The following is a 24,584-nucleotide window of genomic DNA, read 5'->3' on the forward strand; positions in this document are numbered from 1 at the left end:
ATAGCCATCGTGGTATGTATTAATTGGTGATCTGTCCAGCAGTCGTTGGCACTCGTCATAGCTCTGGTAAGGAGCACATTATAGCAATCTTCAGCTCAATTACATAGTCTAAGAGGTGCCAGTGGTTTGACCGAGGGTGCTTCCATGATATATGCAGAAGTATGCTCAAGTGAGTTCAGTGGAACTTACTGCAAAGTAAGGGTCCATAGGACTGCATTTTTGTTGTGGCATAAGTGCTTGTGAACTGGAGTCCACTTGGAGTTAACCTACATACAGGTGTAAAGGCCAGGAACTATACAGCATAGAAATAGGCTTGTGGTATTTCTGTGCAGAGTGCATTTTTATGCAAGATAAGAACAGAGTGACCCATTCACAACAGCAGTGCTTGGGACTGTTTCCATAATATTGTTGTGAATAGATCACTCTGTTCTTAACTTGTAGATGTTTGGGCTCTACATAGAAATATGACGTATCTCTTGTTATCCTTTGCATTTTTCTGTACCTGAAACCTTTTGTCTGAATCCCAGACATGACTACTTGGCCCTATTGTGTCCAGCGAGGCTTACACATTGATCACACATTGATCACACTGGCTACAATCCTCCTACTTCACAATGTGGGTGCTTTTTTATACTCTCTTGTGTGACTGCAAAATTAATCTCCATAACTTTTAATGAAAAATCAGGATCTTGTTCTGAGATCTGAGAGCTCAGGGTGGAATATATGGATAAAATTAACAATATAATATCCCAACCATCTCTTTATTGTTAGAACTAATAATGTCAGTTCTGGGATGCAGATGGGGATCTACCTTTAAACAAAAATGTGGCATGGATTGATAGGTTTCTTGGGGTCCTCAGCCCTTTCATGTATTTTTAGACAATAGGGATGTATGGCATAAGGTGTGGAAATTTGAATCTTCAAGGCCTGTTTTGACTCTCGCATCTGGACAGGCTTGCAAGGTGTTTTGAAGGCCTTCTGTGAGAACTTTGCCTTGCTGGTGTTTGGAAATCAGGCATTTCCCCTGAAACAGATTGTCTTGATGGCTCCTCACCCTCTCCCCTGCGGAGATGTGGACTGTGTGTTACCTCTTCAGTAGTTTTATAGAGGGAATCCTACTGAGTGCACCTGGCATTTATGGACAATTACATCAGGGGCATGTGCAAACCTTTTGGTATGCTTGAGTTTTTCAAGAGATGGAAATGCATCACTCCTTTTTGGTTTGTAGAGGAGCTTGTGCCTAAGAAATGAAACCGTTTCCCATAGTGGAAACAAGTGTGCAAAAGAACTGAAGCCCAAGAAGAGAATCTTGAAAGATGGGCACCAACTTTGTGAGCATGTGAAAAGTTTAGAAGATGGTTACATGTGGATGGCATGGAGATGCTCAAGAGATGGTACTGGGGCCAGGCCACTTAGTTCCTTCTGAGTCCCCTGTAGGACAGAGTTCTCTAGGGTAAAGGCTTATAAAGGAGAAACTTGAACACTAACAAATCACAGTTTCCTTTGGAGCCCTTGCAAGCGGGTACAGAGTAAGTAAACTGAGGTTGTGAGCAAAATACAAAAATTGAGAACACCAAAAACTGAACCGAACATCAGTTCTAATTGGAGATTCCTCTAAAAGTGTGTATGTGTGAGGTTGTAATTGGGGGTGGGGAGCACTGTTCTCTGGTGCATCTTTTGCCTTTTAAGGATACCTATTTATCTTTACCTATGATCCGCTTCCTTATTTGTAAATAATACAAACATTACAAAGGCACTAGAGCTCTGCAGCTGGACTTCTGGATTCTGCACGCAGGTCTGATGCTGTCTCACCTTGTATGTTGTTTCTTTATATTGGAAAACCTTATTTAATGAGTAAAGGAAGTGAAGATAATGGACGCTGATGGGTGAAATCTGAAGACCTTTTGGTAACTGTGATGTGTTTAACTGTGGTTTGAATTAAACAGTCTTCTTCCAGCTGCTGATATTCACAACATTTCTGACAGTTAACTATACATCACACATTCTCATGTCTATTTAATCTAAACATTACTGTTTTAAGGAGAGTCCAGAACTAAAACACAGTGCCGGAAGCAAAGTAACAATCTAGCACCTCCACCCTTAACACATTTATTTGCAAGCAATTCGCACTGATTTCATTGGAATCCATTTCCAGGTAATTGTGCTCAGAATCTCAGCCTAATGTGATATGGACCTCAGTTCTATGCTCAGTATAACCCGGTTCTCATTCAGGTAGTAAACCTATGCATGGGGTCTCCCACTTGAGGCAGCAGGTGGGGGCTCATATGGCTGCATAAAAATTTACCTCGATGGCCAGGAGCCCTTTCAGCCAGAAACCTTTGAGCTGAAAGACCTAAGGACAGTTCACTTTGAGCCAGATTCTCCTGGTGCAATGCCAAGGGTCTCATTTTCTCTAGTGCTTGCTTGCCAGCATATGAAATGCACCAGGCAGGAGTTGAAAGAGGGGCTTTGAGTCCTCTTCTAAAGCTCTTCAGTCTTCAGGAAGGGGGCAGAGCCTGGGAAGGGGTAGTCAGGCCCAGGAATAAGGATCCCTTGAAGCTAAGAACATGTTGGAACTAGTCATGTGCTCTGTGTGATCTGTCCAGAGTACTGAAGGACTCGTTGCAGATTTTCCTTTCCTTTCGGTTTAAGGATTATTAATCTCGACATGTAGACCCTGGCTGTTTTTTTGCCTGCTTTTCATTTCTGCTCCAGACAGTTCTGTTGGACTGCTTCCTGCCAACTCTTCCCAGTCTTGGCAGGCTAGGACACTCCTTAACATCCAGCATTTTTGTTTTCTGAGAATCATGTAAACCCTCACCCTGACTGCAGTCAGAAGTAGTCCAGCAGACACATAGGTTTACTACTTCCGTGAGAGCTAAACTTTACTAAGGAGAAGTCTAGAGACAGTTTTATAAATGATGGTGTTTTAAATTATTCCAGGTGAATAAAGCTAGATGTGGTTTTGAGGATCCTTGTTTCACAGCTCTTTAAATTTATTTTAAAAGTAGCCCTTGAAGCAACACCATGGCACCATGGTGTGTCCCCCCCAATCCCATTTTCCTGATCTGAATTTGGTCCATTACATTGTGAAAAACAGTACAGGAGAAAATATTTTTAACTCTGCCCTTAGCAGCATGGCGCTGCTGATCTGGAGGGGAGGACATGGACCAACAGATTCACATTACAAGGAAGGGGATTCCTGCTAAACACTGGAAAGAACTTTCTGATGGCAAGAGCCATTTGACAGTGGAGCAGACCCCCTCAGAAGGTGACACTCTCCTTTTTAAGCAGTGGTTGTATGGCCGTCTGTCAGGGATTCTGTCACTGTGATTTCTGCATTCCAGGGAGTTGGACTCTGTGATCCTTGGTGTACCTTGCAACTCTACAATTCTATAACTTTGGGGATCCCATGACAACTTCTTAAAGAAAGTTTAAAAGACCCCCCCCCAAAAAAAAAAAAATCCACTTATGGGTTTCTAGTGTCTCATACAGTTGGCTCCGAGTTTCCAATCTGAGATCCACCATCAATTAATTAAGATTCAGAAGACCATATGGAAGCTCACAATTTAAATATCCAAAGTTTTGTGAGGGGATTAGAAAGCAAGCACATTCCTAGATGATATAGAAGCATATTTCTATCACATTCGTACACTACTTAAGTGTCCTTGTCTTTTTGTGTGTCAGCAGTTGGGGATTAATTTTGCGTTGGCTTCAGAAGCCGTACAGTAGCCAAAGAAAAGCCTATGACATGACACTTCTAACCTTTGGTTACATGGCTTCTGCTCTCCTGGGTTTCTGAGCAAGCGTGCGAGTGCTAACTTCCTCTTTCATTATTGCAAATAATTGCATCATTCTGTTTATAGCACAGGTGCTATGCAGCAGCTACTGCATGGCTCCCACGTTATCTGATTCCACCATTTGTATGATCTTTTTCCGTGCATGGATCAATGAGTAGTTTCTCAGGCAGTCTTGGCACTGTTTTAGGCTGTAATCCTAATCCCATTTACCTGGGAATAAATCCCATTGAATTCAATTGGATTTACTTCTAACCAGACATGGTTTGGATTCCACTCTTAGTTGTCACATTTTATTGGCAGTTGGAATTTACAGTTATTATATTTTGTGTTGTAGCCCAGCCTGGGATCATGAACTGATGAAGGGTAAGACAGAAAGGGAAGCAATAACAACAATAATTTATACTTAATTGGACCCAGGACATCTGGTGGTGTTTCCTGCTTGGCAGGGGGTTGGACTCGATGGCCCTTGTGGTCTCTTCCAACTCTATGATTCTATGATCTTCCCTATATTTTAGTTATCCTACCAGTTTTACCACCATCGCAAATAAACTCCCTGAATTGAAAAGCTACCAAGGGTGGAAGTTTCCTTGTGAAAGAGATAAAGGCCAATGAAAATTGGCTCAGGTTGGTCTGATTTCCTGCTGTATTTCAATTCTTGCTCCCCTGCACTAAATTCATCAACCTCCTTTCCTAGCGACAATAGCTCATTAGATTAGTTGAGTATTCATGGAGATTTTCATCTTCTGAGTCATACAACTCCTTTATTCCCTAAAGAATTTCTTGTGTAAGAAAGGAATTTCATGTCTTTGTAGTTTTAGCTGGGTTTGTTGAAGTAGTTTCTGAAGTTTTCTTGTAATACCTGGGGAGCCAGGTCACAGATTTACTCCCGTTTCTCAAGAAAATTGATCCCTTTTGGTGCCTCTCCCATGGTGGTTTTATTCAGATATTTTCTTAATCTTTTTAACCTCTTCCTTTCAATAACATCTTCACTTGGCTGCTTAGCGTGTTTCCCAGAAGCTAGATGTGCATATTTTAGTTTAATTCTTTGAATGAACCAAAGTCATTTACTATTAGTATGTGGCTTCCAGGCTTGTCCCATCAGGTTTCCATCACTCACTTGTTATATAAGAGAAAGCTAAAGTTACAACTATATTGGCCCATTTAGCAATTGGTGAAGAATGCTTTTATGCCCATTATGCACACTCTTTTTCTCTTTCATGACATTTTTCAGGGAGGGGGGAGCAGATAAAATTCAGATAGGTCGGAATACCAGAATTTTAGTGTGTTTTTCTTTGCAAGGCTGAGTGATTTGAGGATGATACATCTTGACATGTGAGTTCCGGAAATGTATGGAGTGATTGTAATGTGAGCAAGGCTGGCTTATGCAAGGAATTTTTCATGGATGTATATCTCCGGTTGTATAAGGTGACTGCACTTAGCTGTTATTAGTTATCAGTTGTGTGATATATTTTGAACATCCTTGAATTTGAGATGATCATGCTACAGGTAACAATATTTCCAGATGTACTTTTAACCCTCTGTTGAAAGTGCCGATAGAAAAATTTACTGTATCAATCTGGTTTGGGGCTCAAATATACCCCAAGAAAGCCATAAAAATAAAATAACTGAGAGAAGATATTAAGCATGATACCATATGCAAGAATGATAGTATGCCTTTGCTGAAAAATGTCATTTTCTAGCAAAACAAAAGGGGGGGGGAAATCATTGGGTCAACTGTATCTCACCTACAAGAACAGGGTGTGATCCTATGGGTTATCAAAAACATATTATACCCTTAACATACATATAACATAACAGTTACATAAGTATAACTGCAATAATCATGACTTGCAAATTACTTGTAAGAAAAATAACAAAGCTCACAGACCTTGCAACCAACCATACTGTTCAAGTCACTAACACACAATTACCACACTTCACACCTGCATGAGTAGGAGGTACAAAATGGGTTGCACGAAGCACGTCGTTGCAGCCATTTTCTGTCACAGAGATGATATCCTGACTGATGGTATACTGGTGATCAGTTGTTTTATTCTGTTCAGAAGCCGGGAGGCTACTAATACATAACCCAGTGCAAATGCTGGCAATCAGCTGATTGTCCAGGCTTGCAGAGCGCTATATATCATTGTTATGTCAGATGACTGATAGTTGTGTGGCCCGCCCACCTGTCAAACCTGATCTGTTTGGGAGATAAGGATCCCTCCTGCTGGCCAGCTAGACCCACTTCCACACCCCTGTTTCACACAGATCATTTTGTGCAAAGTAAAAGGTACCCGTTCCCCCTACTCCCATTCCAATACTTGGATGAAAGGCTGCTTTTTACTCTTAAAGAGCAGGCAGACTGTGTTATCTCTGATCTTGAAATGTCTCTCCTACTGGTTTTTGTTTTTTTACAAGCAAAGGAATTTTATCTCCTGATCAAATTAGGAGATAAAGCTGTAGGTGCTGGCAGGCCACTTCCTGCAGCTTGCTGGACCAGATCCAGCAGCCCCTGGACTGAAACCTTCCATGTTGTACATACCTGCACTCTCAGTAAATATTTGCAGGAAAAATCTAAGTCATCTGGGGCCAGATAGCTTTAGGGAGCAACTTCTCCCATATAAATCCTTCGTACAATAAGATCATTTCACGGGGCCCTAATTCATCAGAAGTTTGGGCCTGGTGTATACATACATGTGGGACATGGGTGGCGCTGTGGGTTAAACCGCAGAGCCTAGGACTTGCCGATCAGAAGGTTGGTGGTTCGAATCCCCGCGATGGGGTGAGCTCCCGTTGCTCAGCCCCTGCTCCTGCCAACCTAGCAGTTCGAAAGCACATCAGAGTGCAAGTAGATAAATAGGTACCGCTCCGGCGGGAAGGTAAACGCCGTTTCCGTGCGCTGCTCTGGTTCGCCAGAAGTGGCTTAGTTATGCTGGCCACATGACCCAGAAGTTGTACGCCGGCTCCCTCAGCCAATAAAGCGAGATGAGCGCCGCAACCCCAGAGTCAGCCACGAATGGACCTTATGGTCAGGGGTCCCTTTACCTTTATACACACATGCAGCAAAATATAGTGGTTCACGCTGCAAGGTGATTCATCGGGCTGCGTTGTTTCTGAAGTCAGATAGAAGTTCACATTTCTTTTTAGAGCTCCTCTATATTAAAGAATCCCCTCAAGTAGAAAGCTAGCATGGCAATCAAAATATTAGGCTATAATCTTTCTCCCTCATGAGCTATTCTTCAATTGTAGGGAGTTTCCTATGTGGAACAGCATCAAGGGTTGTATCTACCGCCTTGGTACATGCCATTCTTCCGATGCAAATCTAGACTTAGCCACAGGTAGTGGTAATAAGGATCAGAGTATCCTTGTGGTAGCTGCTTCATCCCTGAGCAAACAGTGAAAGAAATAGTGAAAGCTGTGTTGTTTGGGGTGGTTTACTATATCAGGAGTACTGTATTTTGTGCATGTGGCAGCTATACGTTCTATTTGTTTTTAATTGATACTGCCTATCTTTTATGTGTATATGTGTGCGTATTTAAACAGTTTAAATTTAAGCTATTTTATACGGCTTTGATGGATCTGCTTTCAGAACAAAAGGCAGGTTTTTAAGGTTGGTTTTTTTAAAAAAATCCATGTGGAATTTTCATTCTCCTGTTTACACTTTTTTACAGATTCCTCTTTGAGTAGCCTCTTATAAGAGACTAATATTACTTGAATCAGATACAAACTGAAATGTTTGAATATGGGAATGGTATTACATACAAGTCTAGTGTTAATTTCTTATTTTTCATGGTTAATTTTTTAAAAAATCAGCTGAACCGAAAGCAGTTAAAACAACTTCAGTTGCAACAGATAATGTTCCCTTTCTTGAAGCTGCAGTTTAGTGGTGATCTATCTTTAAAAACCTACATTGGCCTGGATAAATTGATTTTCTTTCCCTATCAGCAGGTGGAGACAGGAACATAGACAATGAACATCAGTCTTTTTATAGCACGCTTGCTAGCTTTCGTTTAAAAATGTAGGCAGTTGCCACCAGATGGAAGCAGCTCCATGCTAGCTATTTTGAGATTTTTCTAAAGCTTCATAAATTGCTCCTTTACCTAAATTCTGCTAAGCCCTTCATGTGAATACAAGTTGTTTATTTGAACAGGTCCATCATGGGAATGAGTAACTAGCATTGTATGTGATAACTCACTTTTGGAATCCCTTCTCTGATGTGATACTGGGGCCATTAGTACATAACTCTGTAGAAACTATTCTGTACATTTTCATTTTCTTCACTCCTTCAGGGTAAGAACAGAAAAATGGATAAGATTTTAAAAAGCTTGATGATGTTTCATGTTTGACAATGGAAAAGAAACTGGGGAAAGAAATGTTCCTCCTTGCTTTGACCTCTAGAAGTAATCCAACTGCTGTAGATAAAGTTATACAATCTTCTTGAATAATTAGTGCAGAAAATTTATCCATTATTTTTTACACTATTATCATGTGAGGTGGCTTTTTCTTAGTCCCCCCATGATAGCTATCTTCTGTATTGCAAGTAGCAATGACTCATTTTCTTAATTTCTAATTAATGTGGTTGACTTCCATAATCAATCTTGACTACAGATGTCATCATCTACTATTCTCCCTTGTTAATTTTTGGGAAGCACATTTGCTGAACTGTTAAACAAAAACAGTCAGCTCTAGGGTTGCCATACGACCAGAATTTCCTGGACATAGCTCGGATTTGGTCATTGGAAACAGTGTCTGGGCGGAAATCACTTAAATGTCTGGGAAAATACAGGCGTCTGGCCACTTTAACCTTTTGAAATACAGTGGTACCTCGGGTTAAGAACTTAATTCGTTCTAGAGGTCCATTCTTAACATGAAACTGTTCTTAACCTGAGGTACCAGTTTAGCTAATGGCGCCTCGCGCTGCCGCCATGCTATTTCTGTTCTCATCCTGAAGCAAAGTTCTTAACTCGAGGTACTATTTCTGGGTTAGCGGAGTCTGTAACCTGAAGTGTCTGTAACCTGAAGCGTCTGTAACCCGAGGTACCACTGTATGGTAACCCTTAATTGTTGGTTAATTGTTATTAAGGGTGTTGGTGGTAGTATGATTAGCAGGCAACATTGTCCAAAAGTACGCTACGGTACTTTTGTTTCTTTATCATCTCTCATCACCACACTTAAGAATTCATTGGGGTAATTATTCTTACTCAGTTTGCATTTTTCTGTCTCTGATGCTTAGAATTCAATTTGAGGTTGCAAAGCTGTGCACATATGCTTGAAATGATTCCCATGGAACTCACTGGGACTGCCTTCTGAATAAATATGTAATGGGCCACTTGGCCTAGGACCCAGCAAACACAGAGTATACACCAAACTCAGCCCCTTCCCCCTAGCTACCACCAGACAAGGAGTCAAATATTTCCACAAGGCTTCCCCTTATCAATCAGTTTCCAAATATCCCTGTGATTTCTCTAAGTAGCGAGTTCTATAGCTCCTACATGTTATATATTCCTTAGTGCAAAGAGAAAGTAGCTGCTTCTTTAAAATTGCACAGGGTTCTCTGGGACAAAAGGCACTGGAAATCATGGTTGCCTCTGCTAAATTAGAGGACAGTTGGAGAGTAAAGAACAAAGCATTTGAGAAGCTATATTTTTTGAGTTAGATGGGTTTCAAGTGATGAATCCATGTATTCTAAATGCTTTACCTTTGAATCAGTATGGCTAAGAAGTGCTTGACTTTGGCTACTGCATACACCTAGTGGCTGTGCAGTGTGATGGCAACATGCAAAAGAATCTAATGTTGCATTTATGTGAATGAGAAATTTACTTACAAAATTAGGTTTGTCATTGATTTGATTTAAATGATAGGATTTCATGTTTCACATGTGTTGTGTTGATAGGGTAGTGTAGACTAAGACTCAAATATCTGCAGAGGGTCCTATAGATGGTGTTTTAATATGGACAATATTAACTATAGAAGCTGCAGCAGTTTTATAGCATCCTGGAGCTAGTGAATTATTCATATAAAAAAAACATGGGCAGTGTGACAGGTTTTGTTTTGTTTTTCAGTTGAACTGCTTTTTGGGATAGTAACAAAAATATTGTTCAACACTGAATGTTTTTGGATTGAGGTTACCAGGTCACCAGTAAATTTTTAAAAACTATTTCATACATTTTTAAATGGCACTTCAAAATTACAGCTTAGGGTTATCCTTCTACACAGTGCCATTGGGATCCTTTGATATTTATGATCTACAACTGACTTACATTTTAAGTTCCATTTTCAAAAATCTTCCCCGTGATTTAAAGTAACACAAGAGATCAAACAGAAGTGGACGAGGCGAATATAATGCTTTCGTTGAAGTGAAGCGGGTTCCCCCTAAGCTGTAAAGTATGTAATTAATGGTAGAAACTTCACCGGCAAGATACAGTGGTACCTCAGGTTAAGTACTTAATTCGTTCTGGAGGTCTGTTCTTAACCTGAAACTGTTCTTAACCTGAACCACCACTTTAGCTAATGGGGCCTCCCGCTGCTACCACGCAATTTCTGTTCTCATCCTGAAGCAAAGTTCTTAACCTGAGGTAATATTTCTGGGTTAGTGGAGTCTGTAACCTGAAGCGTATGTAACCCGAGGTACAACTGTATTCCCTCCCAACAACAGGATTAGTGCATTTGTATAATAAATAGAATATTGGGGTGAACATAATTTTACTGTCACCAATTCTGATACATTTTGAAGACTGGCAGATGCTGGTAGAGGTTATTAAATATATTATAATTGTGACAGTATTGTATGTATTGATGTGTTTAATCTCTGAAAAGAATCAGAGTATATTTTCATTCCCCAAGGGTGTCTAAATTGCTCTTGTCAATCTCACTTTTCTGAGCAAACCACATGTAAAATCTTGCATTTTTAAGTCCCTTTTAAAACAAGTGTTATCCTACTGAGAACTGAGCCAAAGAAATGAATCCTGACAAACTATTTTTGTTAGATCTCTTAGCACATTCATCAGAAAGGGAAGTGAAGAAAGAAATATAATCCCTACAGTTTTTATTTCCTTATTATTGAAAGGAGAGAGAGAAAAATGGGATTTCCTCGTAAAGTTTGAGATTCAGAAATGTAGCTACAATTTATGCAGGTTGTCCCCGCTCCCCACAAGTACAACTCCCAATTTCCCCTCCTTGTGCTGCTTCCAGTGTTGTCAATTCATCTCCAGACATAAACTACCTCCATGTTCTTAGTCTGAAACCTCTCAAGGCAATTACTTTGCAGCATATTTTCCACTGGTAGCCATTGACAGTGCTGTTGCTGGAGAGATTAAGAACCTTGTTAGATCAGAGCAAAGGCATCTCTAGCCCACCATCCTATTTCCTGCAGTGATCAACCAAATACCTTTGAGGAGCCAGCAAAGAGGACAGGGACTGATGGATCACCTTTTTCTGTTTGATGCCAGACACTTCCATCCCATTTTGTTGCTGTGGTTTTTTTAAAAGCTATACAAAAAGTCATGAACTTTTTGAGGATCCCATGGAGGAGGCAACAGTTATGTGCTCTCACTTGTGTTAGGTCATATTCACTTCAGGACTTGTGCCTCTTATCCAGCCGGTTCTTCAGCAAACCTTGAGTCATCTCACAGATGAGCAGGCAAGCAAGCCATGGTTTGTTTCTCCCAAAGCTTATTTTGTTTTCTAGCTACTCTTGACTTGTGTTTTTGTAGCCTGACAAACAGTTGTGGCCAGGTGGTAAAACAAAGTATTGTTAAGCAAGGCTGTTGGGTTTGGACCTAATGCCAAACCATAGTTTTAAAAAAAGCTATGGTTCATAAGATTAACCTGCTGGACTGAGTTTGCATATTAGTGCTTTCCTCACTAAATGTACTGGAAAATAGATTCACAATGAGACAGATTACATTTATATGGTCAATATGGATTCACTATTCTATATTTCCAAGCTATAATGCAGTCCATGCCTTGAAAGAGCAGTTGCCTTACTGACAAAGAAACTGAATAAGAAATAGAAAATGAAATAATATTTTTTTTTGCAGTGGAGTATTTTCTGATAGTTCAGTACAATTTTTCAGCTGATTTCATGTTCATAATGTGGCTATTTGTTTATATCCGTGACTCCCGCTAATTGATTTGCGAACCTCAATTAGCAATTTATGGCCGCCCGGCACACTTCTGCTGCGGCTTTCCGTCACGACTCAGCAGAGCTTCGCACAGCGGTGTAGAACTGTCACGTAGCTTGTCTCAGCTCTCAGACAAACACACAGAGTCCAGGTTTGTCTATTTACAGCTTTTATTTCTTAGGAATTTCCAGGACTATTTGCAGCCATGACAAAACTGCATCCTTTCCCCACAAATTACCGAGTGGGACTGGCATACTCTTCCCAAGCTCCTCCCAAGCTTCCAAAATTGACGTCAGAATGGTGTGGCATCATGGGAAGAACTTAACCCGTTAAGTTCCAACCTCAACACCCCCCCTTGCTGCACCTTCTGACAAGACCCTTTCGAGCTCAACACCTTACCCTTTGCCTTGTGCTCCTTCCCAGCATCTTTCCCAGGCACCTGTTGAACCCTTTCAACACTCCCAGAATCACACTGTGCGACACTTTCCCACGCACCCGTGACCTGAAACCCCTCTGACCCACTTGGGCCAGCAGTTGTGTCTTCTCCGTCAGACTTTTCCCCCTCTGACTTGACAACCCGTCCGTGAGCTTTCTCCATTACGCTTACCGGAGATGAAGCCTCACACCTGGACATTCCTTTCACAACCCTTGGAGATGCCCAAACCTGCCCTGACCCCTGACCCTGGACCTGGTCCCCATCACCGGGTTCTGAACCCTGATCCTGGACCTGGTCCCCATCACCGGGATCAGCCTCTGCCTCCCTCTCCTCCCCTTGAGGAGACTTTGCACCCGTCACCTGGTGACGTATTCCCTTTTCCTTGAAAAACTCCTCCAGAGCAGACCCAGTAAACTGTGACCCTCGGTCGCTCTTGAACCCTTGCACCCTGGTGGAGAACCTTCGTTCCACCTCCGCAACCCAATCCTGGATCAGTTGCGCCACCTCCCCCTGTGATTTGAGAGAGAAACACCAGCCAACCTGGCTGTGGTCATCTGTCAGCGACAGCACATACCTGGTCCCACCCAGACTCTCACACCTCATGGGTCCTGACAGATCTGTGTGAACAAGCTCAAAGGGCTTTTTGGCTACCCTCCCAAACCCGGGGAAACCAAGTACCTTTGCACCTTTGCATGCCCTGCACCCTTGGGACCTCCTCCCACATTTCCGGAGTTCACACCCTTTTGTGCACCTGTGCAACTTTTGCACATGACTGGGAACCTTAGCACACTGCACCTGTGCTTTTCCAGCATTCCCACCACCCTCCAGAGACGTTTTAAGAATGAAGAGATCATTCTGCCCCTTTTTAACCTTGGCAAGCATCCTCCCTCCTTTGGAGATTGTGCACACATCACCCTGAAAACAAACCGTAAATCCCTTTTTCAGTAAATAAGGCACAGATAAAAGACAGTGTTGCATCCCAGGAACAGTACAACACTCCAACGTTTCCTGTAAAACACAAAAATGCAAATTTACAGCATTAGTCATTTGTCTTTTCTGTCCATCTGCAAACAGTACAGTTTTCCCGGCAGGAATTGCCGTGCAGTTCCACCTCTCGACAGCAGGTGTCTCTGGAATCAAATTGCGATTAGCTGCAGAGTCAATAACAAAACTTAGCTTTTGGCTTGTCCCACGGCTGTCTTCAGCCAACGCCAGACTAGCCGTGATTTGATAAGTCTCCTCCTGGCACCTGGCACGTCCACCAGCCTCAGTCTCACGCCTGGTTGTTTTTCCAGACCGGTTGCCATGGAAACCCGCCTGTTTCCCATGAGAAGTGTCCTTGAAACCTTCCTGTGCAGCTGCTCTCTGAGGGCAGTCTCGGCGTACGTGGTCAGCTGACTTGCAAATGTAGCAACGACGAACTTCAGTGGAAAAACACTGCCTGGGGCTCCTCCCAGCTGGCCTCCTTCTCCTTCTTCTGGAAAAGCACTCCTTGCCAGATCCGCCCCCCCTGAACTGCCGCTCCATTCCAGCAGATTCAGTGGAAAACTTTTCAAACTTGCCTTTGGAACTTTCCGCCCCCCCGACTTGCTCACTAGCACTCCTTGAGGCTAAATCATCAGGAACAGGGGCTCCAGCCATCTCTAGGCTTTCAGCTTCCATCTGCCCTAGGCCTCCTGCTGAGCCTTCACACAGACGTTTCAGCACACTCCAGGCCTCACACGCAGATTCAATGCTTTCCAGGTGATGTTGCAAATTAGCATGAACACCTGCTCTCAACATGCAGACCTCAGCTCTCATAGCCTTCTCCCTCTGCATTTTCTCCTCCAGAGAAACAGACTTCAGCTTTCCTGCATCTCTGTCCACCAGTTGCACTGGTTCCCTCTGGGAAATGTCCCAAACCTCCGTGGCTATAAACCATGCTCTCACCCATCTTGCCCAGGTATTCCACGCTTGGGCGGTGAGTTCCTCAAGCTGTTCAAACGGAGCTTGAATCACCTCCTGGCCATCTGCCATCTTCCCCCGGGGCCCAGCGTACTCACGTAAACAAACAGCCGCTCTCCAGCTCCCGGTCTAGCAGGTCAGCTCCCAGCTGAGATCGACTGCCTCACCACTTCAGGCAGGACTCAAAGCTGTCTCAGGCATCGACATCAGCTTGCCTTCAAACGCTAGGCACAGCTCTCAGCTCACAGCTCCACAGCATTCAGCAACAGCGTCTTTCAGCTTGCTTGCTTGCTTGCTTCCGTGCTCCTCTGCTAGACACCGCAGATTTCTCAGCTCCCGGCAGCTCTTCCGTGACAGTTTTACGATAGGTTATTTAGGTTACCCATAACCTGTGGCTATTTGTTTATATCCGTGACTCCCGCTAATTGATTTGCGAACCTCAATTAGCAATTTATGGCCGCCCGGCACACTTCTGCTGCGGCTTTCCGTCACGACTCAGCAGAGCTTCGCACAGCGGTGTAGAACTGTCACGTAGCTTGTCTCAGCTCTCAGACAAACACACAGAGTCCAGGTTTGTCTATTTACAGCTTTTATTTCTTAGGAATTTCCAGGACTATTTGCAGCCATGACAAAACTGCATCCTTTCCCCACAAATTACCGAGTGGGACTGGCATACTCTTCCCAAGCTCCTCCCAAGCTTCCAAAATTGACGTCAGAATGGTGTGGCATCATGGGAAGAACTTAACCCGTTAAGTTCCAACCTCAACAATATATATATATTTATTTATGCCTTTGCAGCGGACAAAAGTAAGAGGCTGCAAGTAAGGGGGATGAGCAATTGATTATCAGTATCAGAACTGGAAAGAAACTCATCCATCTTCTAGTTCTTTTGAACAATATAACTTTTCCCATAAGACAGAGATTGCTCCAGTCTTTTCATTTCAGCCTTTGAAGTTTGCCTCTTGTTGTGTGGTGAAGGATGTTCTCTTTGAGGATTTCTTCAGCACTGAACTAGTCTTCCTCCCCAAATGATAAAGGCATTCTTCTTCCAAAGTGCTGTTGTCAGTTTATAGCAATAAAGTACTGGTCCAAACCAGAAGCAATTATTAGGGATACTTTATCCTCCTGGAAGATGTGAATGTTTGTGGAAGATTATGTTCTCTGGCTCCTTTCCATTGGCTTGGCAGGAATAGAGGAATCTTTAGAGTTTATGTTTCAAGATGTTTTGTGTTGTCCAGTCATTTTGGTCTGCATCTTCTTCAGAGAGCCCAAATGACCTTGCTCTTCTCATTATGATGTAATTGGCTATGATCCTCTTAGGCTATGATCCTAAATAATTAGTTTTACATAGAATGAGGCACAGTCTTTCCATTAGTTTCTACACATGGGCTATATTGACTCCCCAGTGAGATTTTTTGGTCTTAGAACACTCTGTATGGAAGTGGCTGGAAGATATGAAACTTAATTTAGTGTGTTTCTTTATTCAAGTTTTTTTTTATGAGTCCTTTTAAAATACACTCTTCTTTCAGTTTTTCATCTTGTTTTAACTTGGTTCCAATTACATCTGAAACAGATTGTATTCAACCTGTGTTGAGATCTTTTGATGACTTTTGCACCATTTTGCTTTAAAATATTTTTAAAAATTAAGCACATCTTGCAAAATACTTGTCTCTGAAAGCAGCCCCCCCCCCCGTCTTTTGTATGGCATAATTTCATGAAGTCATTAGCGGCATGCTTTCAGGAAATAGTGGAGACTGGATAAGAGATTTTGATTAACATTTTTCTAATGTAATATGATTGCAGGCGCTGAGTGAATATATATATATATATATATATATATATATATATATATATGCAGGTTTTGGTGTCTTCGGGTGTCTTCCCGTGTAAGAGTCGGGGAAGACACCCGAAGACACCAAAACCTGCATTCCTGTACCCGTGAAAATCTACGAAAGCATATATATATATATATATATATATGAGAGAGATTGAATTCTATCTTTCCAAAAAAAGTCATCTCATTTGCCCAAGGCCTTCTACTTCCTCAATGGAACTTCTTTCCCCTCTCCTCTCCTTGTCTGCCCCCTAGCCCCTCAATCTTCAGAAGGGGAAACCCAGAATCGATTGAGGGAGCATGGGGGGAGGAGAGAGAGAGAAAGATCCATTGAGCAAGCAAAAGTCCTTGTGTGAATAGGACAACCTTGCTGGATACAACCCTAAAGGCTGATCCACACGTCCTCTTTCCCCGTGCCTAGAAAGCACAGGTCCAAGTGGTTTTCCTCTTGTCCCGTGCTTTGAGCTCTGAGCAGTTTTCAGTCCGTCCCCCCCACTGCTTTCCCCTGGAAAAGCTGCTCTTTAGCGCTGATTCAGAGCAAACGCCAATCTATGGAAAACCCAATTGACATTTGCTCCAATTCAGCGGTAAATAGTGGTGGTTTTTTTCCTGGGGAAAGTGGGAGGACAAGCAGAAGTCCCTCAGTCTTTGCTGCCTTGACAGCATTCAACTACTTTAGAAAACAAAGAAGATTGCTGACTTCCCACTCTGCTCGGAAGTACCAGTTGGAAACTGCACTAGACCAATCCTTCATCTGATTCATTGGACCTCGAATGAACTTTATATCCTGCGACTATTTGGAAACAGTAGGTCTTTGCTTGGTACAACTGTGATGTGCTCAAATTTAATTTGTTCTCCTCAGTGTTCTTATTGACGAGTTGCTTTTATAGTAGGGATGGGAAAACAGTAGCCCTTCATGTCTTGTTGAACTCCAATTCCCATCAGGACCAGGCATCATGACCAATAGCCAGGGATGATAAGAACTGTAATCCAACAACATCTGGAAGGCAGAAGGTCCCCAGTCCTGTTTCAAAGCATTAACCTTAGCGTGACACAATAGCAGTAGGTGGAGATGGTTGTAGAGATTCTCTGATACAAGATCCAAGTGTTCCTACTTTCTGGGGGTAATGCTGGTTTTACACATTTTCATACCAGAAAGAAAATGTCAGAATGGCACACCTTACTATTACCCACTGCTTTTAAAAGTGGAAGAGGTCTTTAAACACACACACACACACACACACACACACACGACAATTATGCCTTTCTGGAATTTGCTTGCAACTTATTAATTTAGCTCCATGATAAAGGGACCTGTTAACTTCCTATTTGAGGTTTACGCTTTTCAAAAAATTCAAAATTTCTTTAATTTGGGGACTGTTCTACTGCAGCCTTCCCCAACTTCCAGATGTTTTGGGCTATATTTCCCACTGTCCCATACTAGTTTCCAGATTAATATTTGGATAAAACTGTTCTATTGGACAGAGTGTATTAGTTCACTGTTGTAGATTTGCACATTTTCAGGTTGCATAGGATTCTGTAGGCAAAAAAGAAGAGTATATTTGCAATTTGGAAACTTGCTGCTTTACCTTGCCAGCCAACGGACGTTATCATCTAGAGCTTGTTGGATCACTGACAATCCTATTTGTGATTGAAACTTTCAAAATCCTATCTGATGCAGAAATTATCACAGGTTGTTGCTGCTATTGTTCATCCTTTTGTTTTTTTCCAGGTTGGCCTTCATTCTATGATGTGATGGCTTCTGACAGAATTACATTCACTGATGACTACTCCTACGGGATGCACAGGGTTGAGACAAGCTGCAGTCAGGTCAGTTCAGACACAAAGAGGTCATTCTCATATTAAAAGGTTGCCGAAACCGTAGTGTGTGTAGTTTCTTTACATCTGAAGTTCTGCAAAATTCTTACTTGCCAAAAAGACTCATTAGGGTTGCATGATGAGCCACAGGCATGACAGCTGGTGGATAAAAACGAAAGTCAAAGTGCTAATGAGAATCTGTATTGTTATCTAGGTTAAGCATTATTTAACAGAGCATGTATAAATGACATCAGAGGGCTGTAGCCTACAGAAATGGTCTTCCAGGAAGGCATCTCTTCAAAGTTCACCTCTGAACTCTGTTCTCTTAAGCCTAAATGCAGATAGTCTAGACGAACATTGAATTGACTCTATATCTGCAGATTCCATCACAGAGCATTTGCTGAGGATCACTGGTGACAATGCTCAGGGTATCTTTCTGGCCACCTCTACGTCCCATCTGCCCAAATAAGCAAGTGAATAATAATACCAGACACTTGTCCGTTTCCCATTATCTTTCTCATTCCGACCCCTTTCATTCTTTGTCATCACCAGCCTTCTGTGGCCTTAATGGCTCAGTCCTAACTAACTTATCAGGGGAGAAGGGTTGTTGACCTGGCAGTTAGTGGAGGAAACGCTTGGATAACCTGCAGCTAGTTTCTTCCACCGAGAATGCACCAATTTTAATCAGAACTTAAAGTCTGATCTCCTGCTTTGTTTGCTTTAGACCAACTGGGAATCTGGAAAAAAATTGGGGTAAATGAGCTCTCTGAATAAGCAAGGGGCCAACATATTGTGTGGCCACTTTCAATTACTCTTTCCAGGAGGGTTTTTTTGGGGAAGAACTTTCAATCTGCTGCAAAACAGTGTTCAATAGGTTAGTGCCCAGCTATATCTAGATTGAAATGTTATCTGAGATCAAAGCCATAGTTGAATTTGTATTCAGTGGTATACTGCATTTAAACAGGTAAACTTTTAATCATACAGTGGTACCTCAGGTTAAGTACTTAATTCGTTCTGGAGGTCTGTTCTTAACCTGAAACTGTTCTTAACCTGAAGCACCACTTTAGCTAATGGGGCCTCCTGCTACCACTGCGCCACCGCCACACGATTTCTGTTCTCATCCTGAAGCAAAGTTCTTAACCTGGGGTACTATTTCTGAGTTAGCGGAGTCTGTAACCTGAAGTGTATGTAACCCGAGGTACCACTGTATTTGTATTAATGTCACTTTATAATTAGATGTTTGCCTGTTTCTGGGATTTGTATTTTGCCTTTCACTGCAAACAAGTCCCGAGGCAGCTCACAATAATATCAAGTAGTAAATTATACCAAAACTTTTCTTACTTTTAACAACAAAAAGCCCTTTAGTGATAGCATATATTTATTGAAGATCTCTGGAATTTCTGGTGCTGTTCTGCATTTGCTATTTTTATTTTATTCTCTGTTTCTGGTTTTATGCTGCGTTACGTTTTATGGTTCTGTTATATTATTTACATATATGGCTTGCAGCTCTTATTGTAAGCCACCCAGAGAACTTTTTTTTAATGGAGGAGGGGGGCTTGAAATACAACAAATCAGTAAATAAATAAAATACAGTATTAAAACAACAACCGGTGAATAAAAGCAGCATACCAGTATACCAGTATATGTGGCTTGTGTCCTCCCCATAGTCATTACCACACCATATAATTCATCCATTATTCAGTCATTTATTCCCATCTCCATGAGTCTAACAATATGAATCATACATCCAGCTGCAAAATGCTATTGTTTTATTACAAATCTGAATTGCATTGGGAGTTTACTTGGTTAAAGTGGAGAGCAAAATCCTTTTATTTTATTTTTTCTCCTTTTAGGGGTGGGGGTGGGGCAGAATCCAGCAGATGAAAAAATTAAGTACACGTCCCATAAACATTCTAACACCTGTTTTGCTCCTGTGCGAACATCTTCCTTTGGAATGTCATTGATTTAGGATACAAATAAGTGCTTTGGAAGAAAATTGCCTTCCTATAAAACAAAAACATCCTAAATATTGTCTGTGAAACAGCTTTCACGGTTTTGTTAGAAATACATCACTGTGGAAATATGAGAAAAGTCAAATATTTGTGACAAGAAAATGTTAATTGCAGGTGCACTTAGGGAGTAATGTGAAATTGGTTGCACATTCTTCCTTCCTTTCCTATTCAAGGGCTATTTCCCTTGGAGACCTCTGCAGCTATTACATTGTACCTGTAGAAGCCAATAACACTGTTTAATCACAAAAAAATGGGTTGCACATTGATGTGCTGTGACTAAATCACTGGCAACCGTCTGCACAGATCTTACTTTATCTCATAGTAATGGGATTATTGTGTGTATAGTCAGGAACTCTGAGAGGTGAAATATGTTCTCAGTTGGCAGACAGCTAATTTCCATATCCAAACTGGCATGTACAGTAGACAATGTGGTTTGAGAACTGAATTCAGAATATGGCACAGTAGTCATATGCTTGTCTTACCAAACCAGTGCTCAGCTCATGTCTGGCAGCTTAGCAGTGGCAGTGTAAGTGTGGGACAACTTGCACACTACACACTCATTGAGGTATTCACACAAATAGGTAAAGGGACCTCTGACCATTAGGTTCAGTCGTGACCAACTCTGGGGTTGCGGCGCTCATCTTGCTTTATTGGTCAAGGGAGCTGGCATACAGCTTCCAGGTCATGTGGCTAGCATGACTAGGCTGCTTGTGGCGAACCAGAGCAGCGCACGGAAACGCCGTTTACCTTTCTGCTGGAGCGATACCTATTTATCTACTTGCACTTTGACGTGCTTTCAAACTGCTAGGTGGGCAGGAGCAGGGACCGAACAACGGGAGCTCACCCCGTTGCAGGGATTCGAACCGCCGACCTTCTGATCAGCAAGTCCTAGGCTCTGTGGTTTAACCCACAGTGCCACCCGCGTCCCTTTCACACAAATACATGCGCCAAATTCTCTGTAGTTCCAGATCCACTCAGCCCATGTCTACAGCATGCCACTAGGGTTGTATGAATTGAGCAGTGACACAATTATCGCTCCTGTCAGTCAGTCCAGTTTGCAGTCTCTCTATTTTCCTGCTTATGGTAAAGACTGAAATTTTTTGCAAACTCTCAGTTGGTAGTCAACTAAGGTTTACTCAAGGTAGACCTATTGAAATGACAGAAGATGGCTAACTCAACTCCATTAATAGCAGTGGGTCTGCTCTGAGTAAAACTTAGTTGAATAGCACCCTGCAGCCCATTTTACATAAATTAACCACCATCATGGTGCAGACCTAAAGTTGCAGCTGTTTGGAGAGCTGTAACATATGAACCCACTGCCCCACCCACACAGCTTCTCTTGAACATAGTGGTGCATTGGTGTATGCATATGTGTGTGTGTGTGTAATGTAGTGTAGTATCCTGTGTTCCATGATCACCCCTGGGAAGCTGCATGGTCTGGTCCTCCCTCAGCTGGTCCATGCAGCTGTGACTACAAGACCTCTCTTTGCATACGAGATTTTAGCAAGTATGAACTGAGCCTTCAGTGGAATTCCTTTGATGTGTGGGTACAAACAGTGGCGTAGCATGGGTTGTCAGCACCCGGGGCAAGGCAAGTAATTTGCACCCCCTAACCTGCCGCCGCTGCCAGCTTCTTCTTGCTGCTGCCTGGGCTGGGCTGGTGTGGTTCTCTCCCGCGCTCAGCGCTGCGCTGGGCGGCCGCTGCACTGTCCCTCCCCCAGATAGTCCCTCGCTCTCTCTCCGCACCGCACGCCTGGCACCCACCCCCTCCACAGTGGGCGGCGACCCAGCGGCTCGGATCGGATTCGCACAGCCAGCACTGCAGTGAGAGAGAGTGAGTGAGCCAGGTAGGGGCAGAGAGCTGCGAGTGCGAGCGCCCCCCCCCCCGATGTTGCGCCCGGTGCGGCCGGCCCCCCCTGCACCCCCCACGCTACGCCACTGGGTACAAACACAATTGATATAAGATTGACCAATACTATGAGGCATCGCATTAACGGGTTGATCAAGCTGATCAAGTTGAAGCGGGTTGATGCAAAGAGTTATTTGGAAAAACTTTTTTTTTTTTTTTTAAGAGGGAAAGCTAAATTGGTCAGGCATCCAATTGCTGCTTAACTTCTTTCACATTGGAGTGTCAGAAGAAAATTACAGTCATTAACTTTCTGCAAGGAAATGTAGGGGCAGTAGACTGAAACCACACTTCATACATGTGTATTTGTCTGCCATTCCAGAAATTCCCTTCTGTTGTGATTCTTGCTTTGTTTCTTTATTCCTGATTGATCACTTGTTTGCCCTGCAATCATCCTGTGGTATCTTCAGTATTTTAAGTTTGCTTCACAGTGTCATGTTACTGGAGTTCAAAGGCCCTGGAGGGAAAATGACTCGGATAACAACACCTGGGAACTCTCTTCTAAGAATTTGCTTATAGATGTACAAGGTGTTTCCCCCCAACATGAGTCACAAAAGCATTAACAAGTATTTGTAACCTGAAAGTTACATGTTTGATTAGCCAAATTCTTTTTGCCTAGCGTGTGTGCATAATTCTTTGGATTCTTCTTCCATGACCTGAGCTGACTTCAAAAGCTGTTAAAAAGTTTTTGCTACAAGGAAAAGATAAAGCCCGTGCAAACTTGCTCCTTTCTGGCCTTGTGGGCTCACTCTTGCACCCGCCTTTTATTGCAGCTGCCAGTCTTTTTTTTTAAAAAAATGTTTAAATAATTTTATTATGAATAATTCAAATCATTAAACACATTTGCATGCATGCACACACCCTTCAATATTATGTGAATTCATTTAAAATTAAACACATAATTCAGTATGTTCAGTCTTAAACACCAATCGTCAAAATCTTTCCACCTTTGATTTTTTTAAAGATTATGACCAATACTGATGCATTTACTTGAACAATGCAAAATGGGCAGGCCACCTCAGTTTTATCTGGATTGAGCTTCAGTTTGTTGGCTCTCATCCAATCAAGGCAAAACAATGGTCCAGCACATCCACTGCCTCACCTGCAGATGTGAAGGAGAAGCAGAGCTGTGTGTCATCAGCATATTGTGGACAATGTACTCCAAAACTCTGAATGACCCCACTCAGCAGTTTCATGTAGATGTTAACTTGGTTGGCCTAATAAAGGTATTGCTATAATAAATATTTTGGATTTTCCCCCGCAAGAGTGTTTAGTCAGAATATGTTCAGGCCTCAACCTGCCTTTTGGCATGTTCAGGTTTTGATACCACAACTTAGCATTGGTACTTCACATGCCTTGGTGACTCTAAACCTGCATGATAAGCACATTCTCTTTTCAGATGTTGGCATCAAACTGTACATGTCTGAAGTCCATTTGTAGAAACCAGACTTCTCTTGGATGACAGCTTATATTTTCACATTACTAGCAACTGGAAAAAAAGGCAATGGTTGACCCTCAAATGCTTTACCTCCTGATGAAATTTAAACTTCAAAATGAAGCCTGTATCTGTGACTCTCAAAGAGAAGCCCGCATACTATTACAGGTTGTTGTTTTTAAAAGTGTTTTCATTATACTTATTGATACTTACTAATGAATACAAATTATGCTCTTCTATTTCAGTGTGGTGCTCACCTTGGACATATTTTTGACGATGGGCCTCGTCCATCCGGCAAACGATACTGCATAAATTCAGCTTCATTGTCTTTTGAGTCTGCAGACAAGAATCATGCTGGAGAAGGAAGCGTCAGCGCAACTTCTGCCCAACCAGACAAGACAGAGCTGTAGAAGATAGTTTCTCACAAAGCTTATTTTCCTAGATGACTCTTAAAGAATGTTATTCTAAATTGCCTTCTACCTTATATGTTTTTAAAAAAACACAAAACCTTTTAGGGATATTCTGCACTATCAGTTTTTTTGTGTATCAAAATGAGGCCTTGTGTGTGCCAATGTATTTTTGTTATATAATCACACTTAAATAATTGTCAACTTACATGCAGTGGGGAACCTCATAACAAAAGGGTATTTAGCACTATGGGTTATTAATCTCCACTTAGTGCTTTGTTAAAATAGGTTTGAATAAATAGGTTTCTGAGGGAGCAGGCTGTAGTTCATTCATTGCAGAACTGTCGTGTATATACAGAAGTCTCTTAATATCTCATTACTTCAGTGATTTTGTTCTGATTTACATGACATGTGTACTCTACCATCTTTCCATTTGACACATCACCCAACCTCCATTATGGAAGTGTGTGTTGGTTAAAGAGCAGTGGATCATATCCAGCCCATCCTTTTGCTGTGATAGGGCCAGCTGGAGTGGATAGCAGGCCTTTGCCCCTGAGTCTGTTCCTTCAAGTTGCGATGAGTATTTAAACGAATGTGGATGGAAACCTGTTTGTTTCAACCCGTAGCAACCAGCACTTTTACGGGCCTGGTTTATCAGCCAGAAGTGGGTGAAAGCGAATAGTAGGTCACTTGTTTTACTATGTCCCTAATGAGGGTCCTGCAAAAACAAAACATCAACGAGCCAAAGAGGATTCACAGTGTAGCATGAACTAGTTGTTTTGTGGGTCGCGCTTTGGAGCATGCAGTAATGTTGCTAATTACTGCTCCGCTTTCAGGTTTTGTCCTGGGAAAGTGAATACCTCATTGAA

General features: G+C 42.2%; 1 protein-coding gene across 4 annotated transcripts in view; it reads left to right on the forward strand.

Annotated features, from left to right (window-relative positions):
• Window positions 1–23,798, forward strand: part of MSRB3 (methionine sulfoxide reductase B3) — a 60,760-nt gene extending 36,962 nt beyond the window's left edge. For all 4 annotated transcript variants that reach the window (XM_082239884.1, XM_082239885.1, XM_082239882.1 and 1 more), the window contains 2 exons: window positions 17,870–17,967; window positions 23,554–23,798. In XM_082239884.1, the coding sequence (XP_082096010.1) occupies window positions 17,870–17,967; window positions 23,554–23,718 (263 nt within the window). In that variant the 3' untranslated portion in view covers window positions 23,719–23,798. The remainder of the gene's footprint in view (window positions 1–17,869; window positions 17,968–23,553) is intronic.
• Window positions 23,799–24,584: the final 786 nt, after the last annotated feature.

The sequence above is a fragment of the Podarcis vaucheri genome (assembly GCF_965113315.1).
Source record: "Podarcis vaucheri genome assembly, chromosome: 10".
NCBI classification, from domain to species: Eukaryota; Metazoa; Chordata; class Lepidosauria; order Squamata; family Lacertidae; genus Podarcis; species Podarcis vaucheri.